The sequence below is a fragment of the Brachyhypopomus gauderio genome, chromosome 19 (genome assembly GCF_052324685.1).
Source record: "Brachyhypopomus gauderio isolate BG-103 chromosome 19, BGAUD_0.2, whole genome shotgun sequence".
NCBI classification, from domain to species: Eukaryota; Metazoa; Chordata; class Actinopteri; order Gymnotiformes; family Hypopomidae; genus Brachyhypopomus; species Brachyhypopomus gauderio.
In genome coordinates this window covers 5,714,377-5,734,343 of record NC_135229.1, presented here as the reverse complement: position 1 = coordinate 5,734,343, position 19,967 = coordinate 5,714,377, and the positions used below count along the sequence as shown (strand labels likewise).

Below are 19,967 nucleotides of genomic sequence, written 5' to 3'. Positions count from 1 at the left end.
AATGACGAGAGCTTGAATTCCCTTGTTCTGATAAGACAGAGCACTCAGGACAATGACCGGAGAACTGAACCCTTGGTTCCTTAGTGGAGAGCGCGGTACTCAAGGCCAGGTGACCACATACAGCTCAACCGGACCAGTCGCACCACCTGCTGCTTCTTAGAACACACCTCTCTCGTGAATCTAGAACAATTTAGAACATGCCAGAACACTCTAGAACACACCTCTCTTGTGAATCTAGAACATGCCAGAACACTCTAGAACACACCTCTCGGAATTTAGAACTCTAGAACACACTTCTCGTTAATCTAGAACACGCCAAAACACCCTAGAACACACCTCTTGTGAATCTTGAACATGCCAGAACCCTCTAGAACACACCTCTCTCGTGAATCTAGAACACTCTAGAACACAGCACGACACTATAGAATCGACCTACAATGCATGCTCATTTATTTCTAATGGTACAAAGCACACGCCGTACCATTTTTCATTTTGCATATCAGTAATGTCAAGGTTTTTTTTTCCTAGTGAAATATTAGCTGAGGCTAAAAGTGCTAAATTTATAAAGGCTTTGAGCAAAAGACAAAAGCAATTTCTAAGTGAACCGGCCTGGTTCATCTGTCCCTCACACTTCATCACTCCTCCGTGCAGAATTCCTCTCATAGCATCCTTAAACTCTTGCCTCGTGCTTTGGCAGATACCTAATCAGCCGAAATCTGGAATCTGGCTGTCTGGTGCGAATCTTCTGGCCTGAGACCAAATGTACCCTGCTGAAGGTTAAGCTGGTGGTGACGGACAGGTACCGGAGGCGTATAGGCCTGGTCTGGGCCCGCTGGAGAAAAATTTAGGTCCTCCACTGACGTTTTGGCACACGATCAGCCGAGCTGGCTTTCAGGACAAAAGCTGGCGGATTCAAACAACCCTTGGCAGACGCGCAGACTTCTCCGAGGCTTAATGTGTTGTACAAGGGATTAAATCGATGTGCTGATGTAACTAATGAACTGTCTCTGTGTCTGCCCGTAGTCCGTAAGCTCTAAGCTACATTTACACTCCAGTGAGGGAAATCTCTGTGGTATTTCAACACTTCATTTTATTGTGTCAAAAGTATCTTTAGTGTTATGCTCACTCAAAAAAAAACTCCCCTCACTTTGACAGGTCTAGCATTTTTTACCAACAGCATTTTTGACTGCTCTAACGTCAACGCCTTCATAATACATAATTACAGTATGAAGACCAGAGACCATAAAAGAACATTAGTTGATTCTATAAACATTACAAACACTGTAAACATTATGATTAATGCTGTAAATGCCATTAATGTCATTGAGACACAATGCGTCCCATCAGGCGGGGAGTCAATGTCACATTCAAGCTGGACAGCTGTAAAGTTCTGCTGTTCTATTCTGGTAACCAATATAAAGTTCACACTCATAAACGCATTGAGAAGATCCACGCTGAGAAGATCCACGCTGAGAGGATTCCACAGCATTCCCAGTGCATCCACTCATCCCTCCCTACCAGGACCACCCGCTGGTCTTTGAAAAGACCATTTTGAAGATCCAAGCCTGTAATGTTTTCTTTAATATAAAACTTCACATTGGTTGAAGTCTTTCTTACCGCAGTCCCATGGATTGACTAATATTCTTTATCCCTCCTTTAGAGAGCATATTTCGAAGCCCAACTGTATCCTGAACAACCACAGAGATAATAATAATCTTTATTCTTATAGCACCTTTCTTACATACATGCAACTCAAAGTGCTTTACATAATGCATCAGAGACGTGTCTGAATCAGAGTAACCCAGCAGTGATCAACTTCACTGACACTGATTTCCTATCTATAGACTCCTAAGCAGTAAAACAGCTCATTTACTCCTGCTGCGAGTCCATTGTTTGGGGGTTTGTGTCTCTCAGTGGCCCTCGGGCATGTAGGCGGCGTACGGACAACTGCATCAGTTGTTTTTTTGGTGAAAGACCTGAAGGTGGAGGCCCCTGACCGGGTGCCAGACCACATCTTCTTTGTGTCTGCCAAGTAGGTGCCGAATGCCAGTGGCTGCGTGGCCGTGCCAGCGACTGGTGGGCTCCAGCACCTTGGGTCCCGAATCCTGCTGGGCTTTGTTTCTTGACACGGCTCTGGAGGACAGCCAGGAAAATAAAGAACAGGAATAGCTGAACTGAAAATAAGAAAGAAAGGGTCATAAAACATTTTGGAGCAGATGCTTATAAATCGTGCGCCAAACCCCGATGGGGTCAGAGTACAACAACAGTTTGAAGTATGGTAGCTAATGTGTTACGGTGGGGGGAGGTTTGATGCACAGAAGTGACTCTGCATCGCACATGCTTCATGTTCTGGTTGGGTGTACAGTGGAATGAAATCACGCATGTGTTTTTTATTTATAGGTGATGCCTTTACTGAAGGATTCCAAGGGAGACTGCAAAACTTCCAACGCTCGGAGAGAACATTTGAGGTGAGGATATGCTTAAATAGTGGCTACAGGCTCCAGAATAATCATTGTCTCGACAAAAGGCCTGAAAACAATTAGGGCGAAGGGGAGCTTGGAAAATCGCCGCTTGGAAAATGACTAGCCCCCTGTCGCCATGCTATTTAGTCTGGGCAAGAAATGTGCCCCTCAAACCCCCCCCCAATGAAATGAAGACGTGATGGGATGACTGTCCCTCTTGTGCAAGCAGACTCTGGCCTGCTGCAGTTGGCCCTCGGACGTGCGAGATGCTTGGTCTTCCTCATACATTACACTCGGGCATTCCCGTAGTGACCCCTTTAGACAGCCTGGAGGCTGAAATGTAGACCTGTATAGGTAAGCTTTTCCTCCTCGTGATGCCTTCTGGGAGCATACTTTTCTATTTGTCTTTTCATGGGTATAAATGAGAAAATAAAAACGTTTTTGCTGTGGATTCCCTGTGAAATCTATAATTTAACCCATACTGTGCAGTAAGCAAAGATGTTTTGCCTTATACCCAGGGCCTTCAATGCTAGGTATTTTATTCTGTACTTCAGTGCTTTGAAATTGCATATTAAAAAGATGGCTATAGAAGATCAAAACAGTTTTGTCATGAATCTGGAACATCGGCTTCATAAAACATTTGAATTTTTGTTTTGTTTTGTGTTGTTAATTACTGCCACACATTAGGGAATGTCAGCTAAACTTCGAATTAGCACATTGTCAAGGGAGGGGGATTTGGCATCATTACATGAGAGCCTCCATTTTCAGTCAGAAAATGCTGAATTATCAAGTATATTACTTCATCAGTGAAGCTCCAGTTTGTTCTGTGCACAACTTAAACCTGTCGGATCATTATGAATGCCATTTATATCGTCTTGCCAGGAAATAGCTCAAGTTTCAAAAGAGAACTTTTATTGAGCTTAATGATTCAAAGGGAGCCGACACCAAATGCTTTTATAACTCAAGCCTGTAAGTGCCCTGTACCGCACATGTGAAAATATACAGAATAAAATGTAGCATGCTACTTTGGTAATATTCAAGTTGAGAATTGGAGAGTGAATTTATGTTCATATTTAATTTGTCACTAGACTGATTTTTTTAACGTTACCTGGTTGTGTTTGCACACAGATTTCTGAATTAGCAGCTTTACAGGATTTGGTAGGAAACCTCTTTGTGACTCAGGTACATTTGTATGATAACAAATAACTAGCAACTTTGAGAGACTATAGATTCTATTATGACGTACATACATTTGTTAGTAATTCCAGTGATGGAGAATGATAATTTGACACATGTAAATTATATGTAAATTTGAATGTGGTTTTGCACATTTTAATAAAAATTTATATATGACTGCAATGCCTAAATTGGTGTATTTAAATATACAAAGCATCTAAAAGCTTGTGTGTATGAGCACATGCATTTCACTGCATATGTAGTGTGAATGATAGTGAGGAAGTTGACCTTCGACTTCTCTATTAGTCACACATCGTGTTCTGTCATTTCCAAGCACATTAGTGCAAACACTGTTTCACCGAAAACACTTCCTAGAGTTTGCTTCGGCGATAGATGTCTTTCATTCCTGTTTTGACAACTGCTATTGGAAGGCTCGCCAGTATTTTGAAAGGATTCTTACCTCTAAATGGTCAGTCTTCTGCTGCCCCCTGCTGGCCGCCAGCTCCACATTTTAAGAGGGACTTGGAACTGAACTGAACTTCAGCACTGGCTGTGCCGACTTCAGGGAGGACACGGAGTTTCAGTTCTCTCTTGGGTGGATGGCCCTGGTAAACCACTTCCTGGGTTCTGCATAAGGAACTTAAAGGTGAAATGTAAAATGCTTAGAGTAACCTCTTTAGGTACTGCCAGCCAAGTATGTCAAGGGTAACAGCGGTTAGCAATTTGCCCCTCTGCAGCAGAGTCTCGGGTTTGTACCCCTACCTGGATGACGTTTCCACTCTTGCAGTGTCAGTGTGGGTTTCCTCTGGGATCTCCTCCCACAGTCCAAAAACATGGAGGTTAGGTAAAAACTGGCTACCCTAAACATCTTCATGAGGTGTGTGTGAGATGGATGGTGCTCCATGGCGTTATCTTCTCCCCCCCACACCCGAGGCACTTCCAGGTGAGAGGTCGCCGTCTGCATTCAGCCACAGCGTCTCGGGGTGTTGACAGGATGTAAAGGTTGCATGCTTTCACTTGCAAATTCACGTAGCGTGTGCGTTTGCTTTATGAGGTGTTCGCAAATCTCGGGTCACGGGAACTTTCATAGCGTGCATATCGACATGCAGTTACGCTTGGGGTCATGCGATTGGCTGTCATCAGGCCATTACTCACAATGGGGAGGAGCTTGGGGTGTCTATGGTAACAGAACTGGTCTCTAACCTCTCACACCTTCCTGATTGTGCTGGTCAGGAATGTGTGGGCCATAAACACAGCCTGAACTGTGATTAAACATTCACACCTCTGCATCACGTTGTTTTCTAACTAGGGTGCGTTTAGGTGCACTACGTAAACACCTCGTCCACTTGCCACAGAACATCTACGTGATAGATACAAAACTTCTGAACAAATTCATTGCAAACGCAGCTCCAGTATAGCAGCAGTGAGGAACACGTTTGAGCAGGTGCCGCGCTGTACGGGCTGGAGAACCACCACATCACAGAAGCTGCTGAAGGCCTTAACTGAATCAAGTATTACATTAGGGGCGGAGCTGAATTCTGTAGGTGGTTTATGTCCGTAACTGGACACGGGGCACCCTTGGTCTATTGAATGGGGGAGAAACAGACATATCTTGGGGCGGAAATACAGATATGTTACAGTAAACTATGAGACTGTGAGAAAATGCAGAAACTTTATGTGTGTGATGGTATAGCGAAGCAGACTAGAACCTGTGGATTTTTATAGGGAGCTTGGTGGGCCTCCTCACAGATACCGGTCAGCAGGTGGAACGGAGCAGAAAGGATCTGGAAACTTGAGGCAGATAGTTTTGTGCCAAGATCCTGTGCCTGGAATGTATCCAGAGCCACTCCAAAAACTCTCATGGCCATGTGAAATGCAGTTTTCACTGCAAATAAAAGCCCTCGACAACCAAATGTCATCATGTGGACTTGCATATTTATGCCTCAAAAGTAGCATTTTAATTCTTTGACTGTGGGTTTTATTAATCTGACTTTACTCATTGTTCACACGGCAACTGCTCTATTCACAGATTAAAAAGCCAGATTTGGAGTTTCAGCTAGAATCTTTGACACCAGAGTTTCAACAAACTGAGACTTTACATAATACTCTCACCATGAGTTGAGGAAGCACAGAACACCCATTCACCTCATGGTGGCAATATTCACAGGGTTAAAGGTCATTCTTCCAGCCCCTGTGGGGAAGACTCCATTATTAGACTGGTGAGCTTTAGTACTCTAGTGCAAATTAACATGGGACATTTGGACCAATATTTTAAAATCCATCTTGTATAGACAGAAAATTAAGAGATAGATGTATGATCAATTACATCAATGAGACATGGTGCTCGATGAAAAGCCTTTATTGGTTATGAGAACGTACACCAACAAGTGTCACTCAGCCACTGTACAAATACAAATAAAATCTGGTGTTTAAAAAAGGAAATTATTAATAAAAAGCTTCCACTGTGAAGAATATCATTTTCAGACCAACGTAAAATACAAAAACTTGTTTATGCTAAACAAAAAGTGAAGAAAACACAAATAAGCTGGTATTAAAGAGGCAGTAGTTCTACAGACACCCCTCCCCACGGTCCACCATTAATCAACAGGAAACGCAGCAGACACACTTCTAAATAAGACGGACAACAAAACCATAAACGGCGTCGTCTTTAATTAGTCATGACAAGATGTTTGAATCGCCCTCTTAAGGCAGTGATGCTAATAATTTGGTTGTGTATCACAGGCACATTTAATGGAGTACCATTTATTTTACGACATGAAAAAAAAAAAAATCTACCCTACTGCAGGGAACCTACGAAACGATTGCCCTGAAACCGCACAGCCATTATTCCTTGCATGTATCTCATCTCAATGAAACGCAAGAAAGCAGCAAGGACTGATGGTGGGGTGTGACCCTGCTGGTGAGAGTGCACTTAGGTACCGTGTGCGCTATTCCCCAGTATTTCTCATCGAACGTGAAGGTATCGGATGAACATAGAGCTGGTGTTCAGACAAAATGAAGTCTAAGCCCCTCCCCACAATCCAGATCCCCACGAAAGAGAACACGTGACTGTAAAATAGTCCGACGGGACGGACGGCGGAGGTTCACGGGAAAAGGGGAGGCGTGCTCGGGCCTTTGAATGCGATTTCAATTACAAGGGACGGCACAGGAACACGACTTTCGTTTTAGCGTTTCTCAGTAGCGCCGTCATCTCGCAGTCGGCCTGAATTTCTGCGATGAAGAAACCGCGCCGCACCCCCACACCCCAGTTTCGCCTGCCGCCGTTCGCCAACTTTGAAACCTGGATAAGTCTTCCCCACGCTCGGAGGGGAGGGACGCTTCACAGGGAGCACAAGCAAATAGTTCGTGTTGAGGTCGGCTGTGTTTAAATAGCCGTGTCGAACGACCTCGAGCAGCGTGCTGGAAGTAGGTAAATGCTGCAAGGCAAGTGTGTGTCCACACACAGGATGTTACATCACCAGGGCAGAGTGTGGACTCACCCAAACACGGATTTCCCCACCGAGAGATCTCAGAGGAAACAAGGACTGTTCTGAATTCAAATAAGGTCTCTGCAATACTGTTCAGGCTTAAAGTCTGGAGGTTTATAATATTTCCAGTCATTAAGTACTGCCTCGGTTAGCACACCCCTGGTTTCATTGGTTTAAAGATTAGACTGTTTTTGTTTAAAGGTTCAAATGAAGGATACGCTTGGACAAAGAAAGCTGATTTTTCATTCTGGCAGCCTTCCTAGAACCCTGTTGAATCTCATCCATAGGATAAGTCCCAGGTCACTAGCCAAAGTATCCATAGGATAATCTTTAGTTTGCTTCTGATGCCTGACTAAATTTTCAGTTAATGGGGAATTCAGTTTAAAACCTCAAAGTGGGGAAATAAAGGCCTGATTTTGTTCATGGGAAAGACAACAGCACGATTTTGTTTTTACTAGAATACATTCAGATCAAACTATATACAAGTTTCTTGTTAAACAACAACTGTTTATATTCTTGAACACAACAGTGTGTAATGTAAATCTTCATATTTTCAGAATCAAAAGAAGCATCACTACCCTCACACTGAACTTTGTGGACAGCTTTTGCGGGGGAGGGGGAGGGTCACATCCTAGATCTAAACAAATAGACTTGGATAAAAAGCTTTTTTGCAAACTTACATCTGGCAACTACTGAATGTTTATCTGAGAAAGTAAAAAAAAAAAAAAAAATGCCTAAAGCTAAAGTGTGAACTACAGAATCTTCAGAAAAATCGGGGGGGATTTAAGACAGTTTTAACAGACTTCTAATAATAGACTTTGTTATAACATTCATTCTCATCCACTGGCACCAAGATACAGTCATTACTGATTTTTCAAGTGAACTGATAGTTAAAGCTTGCCCCCTGTGGAGATGGCCACAGCAAGAAGGCCCCATTGAAAACATCTCACATTCGAGGAGAACTACACACAGTGAAGCTCGAGGTCATGTAGAACCACGGTGGTTAAGACTCTGCTTTCGTGGCCTTCGGTTGGCACGACGGTTGCAATGACGGAGGGATGGAAACGGACCCCAAACACCTGCGGCGAAAACAGACTCCATCCTCACAAAAGCCGACTGGTCCTTCTAGCTTCTCACCAGAGTGGCCAGGTCCCCAAAAAGGCCATGATGCGCTTTGCCCAGCGATGACTGTTCTTCAAAATCTTGGAAATAACACCTTCAAATACTTCAAGTTATCTCGCCATGTTCTTTGCTTAATGAGTGACGCGTTCATGAAATTTGGTCCATAATGTGTGTATGGCACGTGTCACCAAAATCACAAGGCGTCTTGAGCCAGCGTGTCCAGCCAGCTCATCAAAGGCCATGGCTAGACGTGGGTGGGAGACTCAAGCAGCCACCCTACACATATATACTGTGGCACGTTTCATACCCAACCAATACAGTGCAAAGCACACAGCACTCAAGACCACTGACGATGAAACACGGGATCCAAAGAGCTCCAAAAACAAACGAGCCCGGCTGATCCGGCCCAGCTGGTTAAATCAGAAGAATACTGCACGATGGCCGACACGGACAACAAACGCTACCTCCACCCGAGCGGCGTGACTGCAGCTGGCGAGGCTGTCGTGACGGGAGGCACCGTGGCTCTCTAATGCCCTAAATGAGCCCGTGTCACTGGAGGCGAGCGGCGACTACACTGGAACAGGGTCACTCGCACGTCGTATTGCACCTTCGCACGCTCATCGCAACTACATCTACGTGCGGATCACTACGGCAGGTCTGGCGAGGGCCCACAGGCGGAGACGACAGGGAGACTTTGCTACCCTCGTCATTCTGAATGTCAGTTGGGGGGAGCAAATCAGTGGCAGGGAAAATAAAATAAACAAGAAAAAAAAAAAACACAGAAAACATCAATCTGGAAAGTCCATAATGACGGAAAGGAAAGACGGTTAATGACCCACCACAAAAATCCACACATCCACCATGGGAAGTGCATACTCACATACAAGCACATAGAATAGCAAATATCGTGTATACACACACCCACCACAGTCTTTAGGTATGAGAGAGAGAGAGCGAGAGAGAGAGAATAAATCCACTGCTGGGCCTCATCCTCTGCAGCTGACTGCAGACTGGGAGAATGAAGGTCCAGTTGGAGATGAAGTAAACCAGGTCACCTGGAAAAGGGAGGTGGGGGGGGGGGGGGGGGGGGGGGCTTCCTCTGTGGCAGCAGGGCGCTACAGTGACTGTGATTGGAGAGAGTGGTGTGTCACTCTCTGGAGTCCCGCCCAATCAGTTCCATATCCTAAGGAAGCTGTCCCATGAGCCCGTGGCCACAGCCATGCCATCGTTGGTCACGCCCAGACAACTCACCCTGTTGTCATGCCCAGCCAAGACTCCTGCAAGACAAGGGGGAGAAAAACAATGAATAAATAAACATGACTGCATATAGTTTACAATAGGGTTGCACAACATTTGTTAAATCACTACAATATTAGCATTTGCAATGCTAATATCAGAGAAGAAACTTTCTACACACACCAAAGTCACAATGTAGATTTAAAAGATTTTGTTTGGTTACCAATTGCACCAAAAACTGCATCAAAAAGCCAATAGCAGCAAACAAGAACATATCAGAATTTTGGTGTTCGACGTGGCACCCAAGTGTCGGTTCTTGTGACATCGCCACCTCTCCGCAAGCGTTAGCGTGCGAGTGTGTGTGTGTGTGTGTGTGTGTGTGTGTGTGTGTGTGTGTCGGCATCACAGACCTGCGCGTTCTCCCCTGCGCGTTCTCCCTTCAGCGTGTCCCACACGTTGCAGTTGAAGTCGTCGTAGCGGCGAGAAGCAGGCGTCCGCTCTTAGAGAAGGCCACGGATGTGATCCCACAGATGATGTTGTCGTGGGAGTACATCATGAGCTCCTGGTCGGCACGCAGGTCGAACAGGCGGCAGGTGGCGTCGTCGGAGCCGGGTTGTGAACGCGTTGCCATTGGGGAAGAACTGGGGAAGAAGGGAAAACGTCGGAATCCACGTAAAGCAAACGCACGTTTATATAGAGCAATAAAATGGCTTTTCAACCCTGATGGTAAAAGTTTAACAGCCAATCCCGAAACACGTGACCTCATTGTTCAATTAGCCTCGTGTTTCATCATTTCAGGTCGCCAGCCGATCACGTCACCCGGTCAAATCCGCCACCTTACTCTTTAAATAACAGGTGCACAGCCTGCCTTTGTTGAAGGACGTTTACGGAGGCCAGCATTCGGTGTTGAACCCCGACCGCTGAACAGAAGTGACGCCGACAGGAGGCGAAGGGCATTATACGTAAGTCTGGAAGACGACGACGTGACGTGGCACTCACGCAGACGGCGTTGATGTCGGAGACGTGGCCGGTGAACGACTGTCTGCACATGCCGTCCCGCACGTCCCACAGCTTGGCGGTGGCGTCGCAGGCCCCAGACACAAACGTCCTGGAGTCCGGGCTGAGGGAGAGGCTCATGACGTCGCCGCTGTGGCCGGTGAAGACGGTCGCCTGCTGGCCCGTCTCGATGTCCCACAGGGCACTGGGGGTGGAGGGAGGGGGGGGTTAATTCATTGCGTTAATGAAGCAATGTTTACATCCCTATCGCTGGTGTCCACCTTTCATTTGTTTGGTTGTGTTCAGTAAATGTGCACCCAACCTCACGCAGACCCCCTCATGTTCTGGTGGAGCAACAGCGCTCTCTCTCTCTCTCTCTCTATCTATCTGTCCATCCATTCTCTAAACGGGTATCATTTGTGAGGTCGTGTGCACGTTTCTAGCAGGACGGTGCGGCCGGGCTGTGCCACACACTCACCATGTGGTGTCTCCAGAGCTGGTGACTATCTGGCTGTCATCCAAGAAACGACAGCATGACAAATAACCTGTGAAAGAAAAAACCACATCGGACAAGGTGAACATAAAATACGGGCAAGCGGCCAAATATCAAACTACTCACCCACAAAAGTGAAAAAAAAAAAAAAAAAAAAAAAGACAACAAAGCTAAATTCGGCTGCTTAAAATTTCTTTTTGAAAAAAGGACCCTACAGATCAGCTAGCGCATAACTAAATGTGATATGTTGCTGTCCATCAAGCGGTGAACCAACAGCGGTGATCCCCCCCCCCCCCCTTTGATAAAAGCCATACACTAGTGCCTGGCCCTGGCCGCCTTTACCCGTGTGCCCGGGAAGCTCTCTGGTGACGCGCACGTTGCCCTCGCGGGTCTTCAGGCTGTAGATGGAGCAGATGTTGTCCAGGCCCTCCGCAGGCACGTAGTTGCCTGAGGGGGCGTAGGGCGCAGGTCATGACCCAGGGAGGAGCGCAGCGGGATGGCGTGGATCTGGGGGCGAGGCGGGCGGGGGCGATGGGGTCGTTAGCGGGGTCGTTTCTGACCACGTGCGATGAATGAGCTTTCGGTGGACTCACCTTGTTGGTCGTGTAGCTGTCCCAAATGATGAGTTTTGCCATCTTGTGAGGCACTTACTAGTAGCCTGTGTGTTTGAAAAAGACAGAAGAATAGAGCTCTTAATTCAGAACTTAACGCTTTGAACAAACTGAACAAATAGGGCTGTCCCTGACAGATGCCTAAATGGTAATGCAACTACTGCACCATACGAACACAACCAATGTGACAGTGACATTTAAAACCTCCACACCCCCCCCCCCCCCCCCCCCCCCCCCACTTCCCCAACAGACACAATTCAACTATGAATCCAGACACACTCATCTGAACAGCGGGCCCCCACCCCCTCCCGAAATCACGAGAAGACATGCAGGAAGGAAGATGGTGGAAGGAGAGGGAGGGAGAGAGAAAGAGAGAGAGGAAGGGAAAGTGAGAGGGAGCAGGAGGCAGTCGGCATAATCTCATGGCCACCATCGAGTTGTGAGCGGGCTGCTGTATTATTTATTGAGTGTACACTGACAGAGCTGCAGGGTTCCTGCGAGGGAACCCACCCCATCCTCCCACTCTCCACCAAACCTTCTGTTCCTCGCCCCCCAGCCCATGTTTCATCACCCCCCTCCTGACCTGGAATCAGTAGCCCAGTGCATGGCATAGATTTTGGCCAAGTGGCCTCGGAGGGTTCGCCTCGTCCGCATCTGGATCTCCCCACTGAATCCAACCCAGCTGTGATCTATCCACATCAGCAAGAGGAACAGGGACAAAACCAAATGAATGTACAGGAAATAAAGGAATAAAGCTTGTTGTATGCTCGTCATGCTGTAGAAAAATAAGGGAGAACAAATCAACTTAGTCCAACATGGTCCAGCTTTGGACTTAATGTTCTGATTATTTAGAAAAAAGGGCATGTAAAATGAAACACTACTGATCAGAATCGCTGTGGATGGTGTTCGTGCTAGCAGGCAGCATATCTGCCATACACAACATTCCACAAATTGTTTTAATGAACAAAGCTCTCTAAAAACCTCCTGGGCCTCATCTTGCATAATCTCCAAATTCAGACATGCAACACGTGTATCAGCTTGAATGAAACTGTACATATTCAAAATGGCAATATATAAACTGTCGAAATAACTGTTAAAAAAAACAAAAACAAACAAAACAAAAAAAAGATCAAATTAAAAACTGCACCACACAGTGCGAGGGGGCGTGAGATGTTAAACTTTGATGGAGACCATGGCATGCAGGAGGGCGTTAAATATTTCAGCGCACTTAAGAGCATGCAGGTTATCTGCAGTGTGTCAGCGCGGGGCCTGCCTGCACCCATCACGGAGACATACAGGGACCCAGCAGGACGGGCCGGGTCAGCGCCATCCGCCATGGACGACAGCCTGGAAAGAGAGTCGTTTTACTGCTCCACCTGGGACAGACTTGAGTCGCTGCAAGCTTTTCTGGCATCCTTTAAAGAATGAAAAAGAAAGATATTAAAGGATGCACAGCATGTCTGATGTTGCATACATGCGCGTGTAATTTTGTTATTCACACTGCAATGGCCCACCACACAGGAACTTGCAATGCATGATTTCACCCATACTCAACTGGTAAATGTCCAGAGAAACTGTACATGTAATGTAGTTATTATTTGTCAAAATGAATCTTTTAATGACTATTGTATGACTACATGCTAGTCTTCCTCTCTGATCAGAGCAAGCATCTGGGATGAGATGATGTCCAGTCTTGCACACTGATGTAACCGGAGTGGTTCACTCTAACTCACCCAGTCTTTATATAACATTAAAACATTCTGAGTCAGGGCGTCTAAATCATCCCTGGTTCATTAGCCTGCCAATTAGGTTCGGCGTGCGTGGTTGAATGTTAATGCAGGGCGTGGCTGTGGATGGGGAAGGGAGGGGCTTTAGGACAGAGTCCTGAGGCCGGAACCGGGGGAGGCGTGCTCACTCGGATCTGATTGCGCAGCTGCTCGGCCTCCTGCCGCAACTGCTCCAGCTCACTCATGGTCCTCGGCCGGGGGGCGTCTCTCCCCTCCTCACTCGGGTTACAGCAGCCTGGGAAGGAGGGAACACTCACTGATCACAAACTACACTCCAAACACAAGACTGTAAACTCTGTGAACACGGGTGTGAGAATGATGTAGAAACAATTGGATTCATGGCAGGCAGCTTCCCAGCCACCTAGATCGTGTTTGACTCAATACGGGATTCCCCCACCAAGTTAACCGCCATCCTCGGTCTATTTTCAGCCACTGGGAACCAGTACTCGGCAGTTGCATCGCTTTGTACACTTCAGCACAAGTTTCTAAGGAACCACAATGCTGCAATGTTTTCAAAAACAGGAAGAGAGTTGCTCCCAACCCTCGCAAAGCATTTCAGCTAGCATTTTATTATCAGTCAACATGAGAATGAGTGTAAACTTACTAAAACTGCCTCGTCTTTTTTAATGTTGCATCTTAAAGACAACAAACATGACTTAACGAAAACAAAAACATTTGACTGACACGCACACACTGGCAAATGGCTAGTTAGCCAACTACATTACACACTACAAATACACCAGCTACATTCATTTATCTCGCCTGTTATGGTTCATTTGCCACGATTTTGTTCCCCCTTTTCTAGCCAACTAGTAAAAAAGGAAGTATAGCCAGCAAACTAGGCACGTTATTTGTGATATTATGAGATATGCATACAGATAGTTTCGTATCTAACCAGGCGATGCCTAGGTTAGCTAATTCAGTAACAGGTTGCATTTTAGACCACATGTTGCACTGCATTAAAAAAAAGGCAAAATGTCGCAAAGAGAACGAAATAATCTTTACAAGCATAATTAGCTCAACTGCATGGTAAGAGAAACTTAAAATGTAAGAAAAACCTCGCTAGTTAGCTTAGCTGTGCCGTTATCGATGCTAGCTAGCGCGGTTGCTAACACTAGCGGCGTCGCCCGTCTGCACAACGTTAGCCAGCCTGGCTAGCCGTTAAAAGTCTGAGGTAAATGTTAAAGCAATACTCACTGTAGTACAGAAGAGCCGGGCACAATGACCTCCTTTAGTGTGTTGTCATGCTTTACGACGCTTGCGACTTTTTAAAACAGCGGTCTGTTCATGTTTTTAACCTCGTTTGTGTAAAAAAACAGGGCCTCGGGCGCCAAATTTACAAGCTCGTAACCAGTTCACACTGCGATTACCACACCCCATACCGATATGAGAGCGCGACCACAACTGGGTGGAGGGGTGCGTCGGAAATAATACTTGTAACATTTTCATTTTCTCTGGGTTAAAAGCATTGTGACAGTTTTTTTAATAATTAAATATGATGTGTATTTAACTGATTTTCCTAGCATTTTGTACCATATGGATGTGCTGAATAACTAATCATACACCAATGGATAGTTATCAAAACCCATTTTGAAGAATGGTATGATCTGTTAGCTTCCTCAATTATCAAAACGACCGAAGAAGCTCGTTTGGATGCTGTGTCACAGATCGAAAGTGTGACAAAAAGGAGCACATTTGCGTAGAAGATGCCAGAGTAATGGGTCATACTGGAAAAGTGTACATATAAATTAAAAAGTAAAGTTTAACGCAACGCACATGTGATTTCCTAACTTTATACAGCAACTGGCGATTTTTTGGTCAATCAAAAAGGATTTTGTATTTTTTCCCCTGTAAATAAAACACGCCTTCCTTTTGATTGTTTTTCTCCTTTGTTGTCTTCTTCCCTAGTGTGAAACCGCCACAGAGCTACATGACAGTTATAGACGTGTTTCGTGATCTTTGTGGGTTTAAGGTGGACCCGTGAGTCCGTTCCCAACCTTATTTTCAAAGCCACATCCCTTGGGTGGGTGCTTTGGTGCCACAACTATCACATTCTTTCAGTTTCCTGCAACAACACATACTCCTGTAGTTGCAGCGATTTTACGATTAACTATGGCCATACTCCAACAAAAATAAAACGATTATATGACAGTTTGTGGTTGTATTATTAGTACAACAAGATTGTCACTCGTGAGAACGAGAATCCCCAAATACTAAGAATTAGAGCCTCTTTGGCATGACATGGGTTAAAGCAACGCACAAACACTCCATTTCCAGCACTCTTTGCACTCTAAAACAGGCCTATATATAAAACACACAGACATATATATATATATATATATATATATATATATATAATATAATATATATAAAGATCAAAGTATATTAAATGCACTGGTTAATACTAAAGAATCGACTGAGAAAATGGAAGACCAGGTGTAAGTCTTACCTAATGATGCTCCTCTATATCCAAGTCCCAAAAGCCTGGTAGTGGGTTAGAGTGAATCAGATGTACTGTCACTGTGGAGGACTAGGGGACTTAGCTACGGCGACTACTGCCAGCCTCGGTGGGGTGGTGGAGTGGGGTTGTAACGTCTTAAAGGGACAGCAAACGTGATAGGAGACCGTCAACTAAGTCGTCAGTGTCAGATTCTGACAGCACTCAAACTGCATGTGCATGGACGTAATTTTGATTTCAAAAGTGGGGGGGGACATGGATTCGTAGCTATTTAAATATTTGGTTTTAACCGTAAAAACTGGGGGGGGACCAAAGCCGGCTTTTGAAAAAGTGGGGGGGACATGTCCCCCCCGTCCCCCCCCCAAAATTACGTCCGTGTGCATGTGTATTTAACTACATGTGTAAGCACTAATTTACTTGTCATTTGTGATTGGTAAAATAAACGAAGTTAATGATATGAAGTTAGAAATAAAAGTGATTCTATATGATGTGTTACATTAATTTCTTACTATTTTAATTATAAGAGAGTGTACAGATCAGGGATTCAGACAGCTATTGCATGCTCAACACGCTATTTTGAGGGTCAGTTGTTTCTATTTTAAAATAAATTACAGGCCTAATAACTAAATAGCAATCCATATTTGTTGTAGTTTGATTTTGGTTACACTAATTGGATGTGAACCTATGCTCTAAAAAAAGAAACAACTAGAAATTAAAATTACTGGTATGCTGTGTAATAACCTTTATGAAGTCTGTTTTTAATAATCTTATGTAAAAACTAATATTTTAGTTTTTTTAATTTACAGAACATTAATTGAAGAATAATACATTCAATATATTCTCAACATATGGCAATTATAACTTAGTTAACTGCAATCTGGACATTTGAAAGACATTAAAATTGATAGACATTCTGGCTGAATAAACAGAAGCAAATGCAAATCTCCAACTGAAGTATTTAATAAACGTAATGAAACCCAACCTGAATGTCCACTAGCTACAACATAGGAAGCCAACGTAGCATTCAATGACTGACAACTGTCATGGAAACAAATCAGGCTTAAATAACAGTAAACATCATTGGGTGGTATTCCGGTGGGGTCAGGTGGGGGTCAGGTGGGGTCCGGTGGGGTGGTATTATGGTGACTTCTTTTTGTTGCAAACCTTTTGAGATTTACAGGGTACCATTTTGATAGTCTGGTTTTACATACACCTGAAATCTGTGTATAATGGATCAGTATATGATCTGAAAAACCATTGCTTTTAGAAAAAGTAGAAGAGTGTTTTCAGACACTATCAACGGAAAGCTATGAACATTACGAATGATGGGTCATGCAGACAGATTTAGAGTGATTACATGTGAGAATGACTGAAATACCCTCATTAGCCTTGAGTAAGCGATACCTCAGAACCTAACACAGAAATCAACACTGAGGACTAAGCTTTGTCAGAGCTAAAAGACAGTGCAGCTACATGCAGTGGCCTGAGTGTCTGTACACCTGATACCATGAATTATGACCCTTGCTCAGATATAGAATTCACATCCTCCCTGTTCCTTAAAATTCAATGAAAATACCGTATGTTAAATTAAGATATTTGAGCATGCAGTTATAATCTCAGATATACAGCTTTCTAAAGTAATCTAAGCCATCTCAGGAAAAAAGTGGACAACCCCTTGCTAAACCCATAGCAGCTAAGAAGTGCTGCATGAGGTACAATGTTCAGACTTCATTTCCCACAATACTGTAGTCGTGTTTCTTCATCATCATAAAACTAGAGAGCCTTTGTAAGATGACTCTGAATTCGCCCCATCACATGGTACTGATGGTAGTAGCCAAATCTTTCAAAGCAAAACCAGTTAATCCAGTTAATTTGCTGCTTCATTCTTTTATTTGTGTGTTTTTCCTTAAACACCTTCATATAGTAATGGCAGAAACATTAAATAAACAACCATTAAATAAACAGCATTTTAGCATTAGCATAAAATAAATTATAAATAACTTTCAGAGGCTCCTTTTTGACTCCGCACTTTCATGTAGTTGCCAGTGGGGGGGGCCTTCTAGCCTCGCTGACCTTACCTCATTTACAACAGAAGAATTCCCCTGTTCCCATTTACATGCACACACACACACACACACACACACACACACACACACACACACACACACAAAATTCCCATTTAAAAATATCCTTTTAAAATAACATTTTAATATTGGCTATAAAATGCATTATGATACGGCATGTCTATGTATAGGTTAAATTGGATTGGTTGTAAATAACACAGAGTCCCAGGGGTTATTTGAGATGGATTAAACAATGTTGCACTACAGGAAACATGCATCTTATTGATTCAAAATACTCCATACTAATCATAATAACCAATATCTTTGTGCAAAGGGTCATTTTTAGTAAAGATTGTTTATTGTAGTTACATAGTTTATAGTGTCATTCATATCCACATACTGTGACAATATGGTATGTAACATGATTTTCTTTAGGTTACATGTCAGTAAAAAGCATATTGAGCATTTATATATTAATCTTTATCTTTGTGAATAAATAGACAAAATTTATTTTTCAGCACTTACAGTATATAACTGGTTCTTGTGCATGCAAGTAGAAGTGATCACATCATGTCACCTCTCTAATTCCCTACATTCATTTAGATTAAAAAAAAATACATTTTGTATATCCTGTAATGCTTTTGTTGCCTAACAGTGCTTCTCTGACTTGAACAATAGTTTACAAAGCAGATCAGGAAGGCGTGGCAGCGGGGAGAAGGGCGGGCCACTGTGGGCGGGGAGACAGCCCAGGTGAATCAACAGGAAGTAAAAAATCGTTGCACCTGTATGTCATTAACTGTCTACTTGTATTGTATCCTCAGCACGATGCTTGATAATGAATAAAGTGTCTATGAGCACAAAGCCCTGCTGCTGAAAGCTTAAACCACTGAAAAATGATAGAAGAAAAGAAAGCTGTAAGTGTAATCACCGACCCGGGATCATTTATTTGTTTCTTAAAATAAAATAAAGCCTGTGTTAATCCCTACCTCTCTTGCTGGGCCCTTCTTCACTCTGACTAAAGTTAGTTTCACAGTGGTGCCAAATCCTAGGATTAGGATGTTCATACACTGTAATGGAGTCTTCCCCCTTTCCCTTCTTGGACCAGAATGTGAACCCATCATCGACCTGGTGGATCTCAAGGCAGAGTGGAGTGGGTCCAGTGGAGAAGCTATCCAACTGACAAAGAACCATCCTGCTGGAGTCCATTTTTTTCTCTCTCTCCATCTCCCCGCTCCTCAGAAATGAAGATTCCTCGGAATCCTTTGTGTGTCCATTGTAGTGTCAATTGTATGAAGGCATAGATGAATCCTTGCATAACTGAAGCCCTAATCACTGACTATCAGCAATTTTTCCAGGTTTAGAAACACAGGTACTCAGAGGTGGGTCTTGCCGTTATTAAGGCAGGTAGCTGGGGGAGCCTCCTGCATGACTTGTACAGCCCTTGAGCAAAAAGCACTTCCGGGGTCATCCCATATCGTCCTGTATTAGGTCATCACAGGGAAGGACACGGGGCACGACCTTGACTGGCGGACCCATGCTCAAAAAAGAGGGTCTAGCACTGAGAGCCAAAATGGCAGCTCCCCATCTGACCCCCCCCCCCCCCCCCCCCCCCCCCAGTCACAGGTTCAGCTGTAGCACAGCTGTAGTCTATAATACCCACACAATCTTGATTATTAATGATTTTGACTGAACAAAGTGATGCGAGACACTGAAATGGTTAAGACAGTAACCCAGTCGCTGGTACTAAAAAGTACAGGAAAATGGAGGAAGTGTTTTAACATGCAGCTCATACTTTGGCAAGACATTTGGCCAGCCACCTTATGGCCTGGTTTCTATTGGTCAGGAATTCAAGGTGATGTACACAGGTGGTGCCTGTGGTGTCGCCACAAATGTCAGCTGGTTAATCCTCGGACCCCCCAGTGTGCTGTTGTGCCCTTCTCTTTAATCGAAGTCCCCTTTGAAAGAAATGGTATGGACCTAGCCAAGCCATTAGAATGTAGTGTGCAGGGGTCCCGTTCGTATTAGTTGTGGCGGATCATACAAAGGTGATATTCAGAAGCAGTGCCACTCGATAG

At 44.3% G+C, this 19,967-nt stretch overlaps 1 protein-coding gene and 1 long non-coding RNA gene across 2 annotated transcripts; both read right to left on the bottom strand.

The window, feature by feature from the left end:
- Positions 1–1,137: 1,137 nt before the first annotated feature.
- LOC143482647 (uncharacterized) lies at positions 1,138–4,709 on the bottom strand. Its single transcript, XR_013122273.1, has 3 exons — positions 4,401–4,709; positions 4,099–4,277; positions 1,138–2,174 (listed from the first exon to the last, which is right to left on the bottom strand). It is a non-coding gene; the product is annotated as an uncharacterized LOC143482647 (long non-coding RNA).
- Positions 4,710–9,324: 4,615 nt separating this feature from the next.
- Positions 9,325–14,759, bottom strand: gnb4a (guanine nucleotide binding protein (G protein), beta polypeptide 4a). The gene is given in 16 exon segments (XM_076981064.1): positions 9,325–9,525; positions 9,891–9,962; positions 9,965–10,094; positions 10,096–10,125; positions 10,484–10,685; positions 10,959–11,025; positions 11,316–11,433; positions 11,435–11,452; positions 11,454–11,480; positions 11,567–11,602; positions 11,604–11,631; positions 12,168–12,243; positions 12,246–12,273; positions 12,961–12,999; positions 13,500–13,606; positions 14,569–14,759. Coding segments are annotated over 15 exon segments (1,035 nt in total). The 5' UTR covers positions 13,557–13,606; positions 14,569–14,759; the 3' UTR covers positions 9,325–9,418.
- Positions 14,760–19,967: the final 5,208 nt, after the last annotated feature.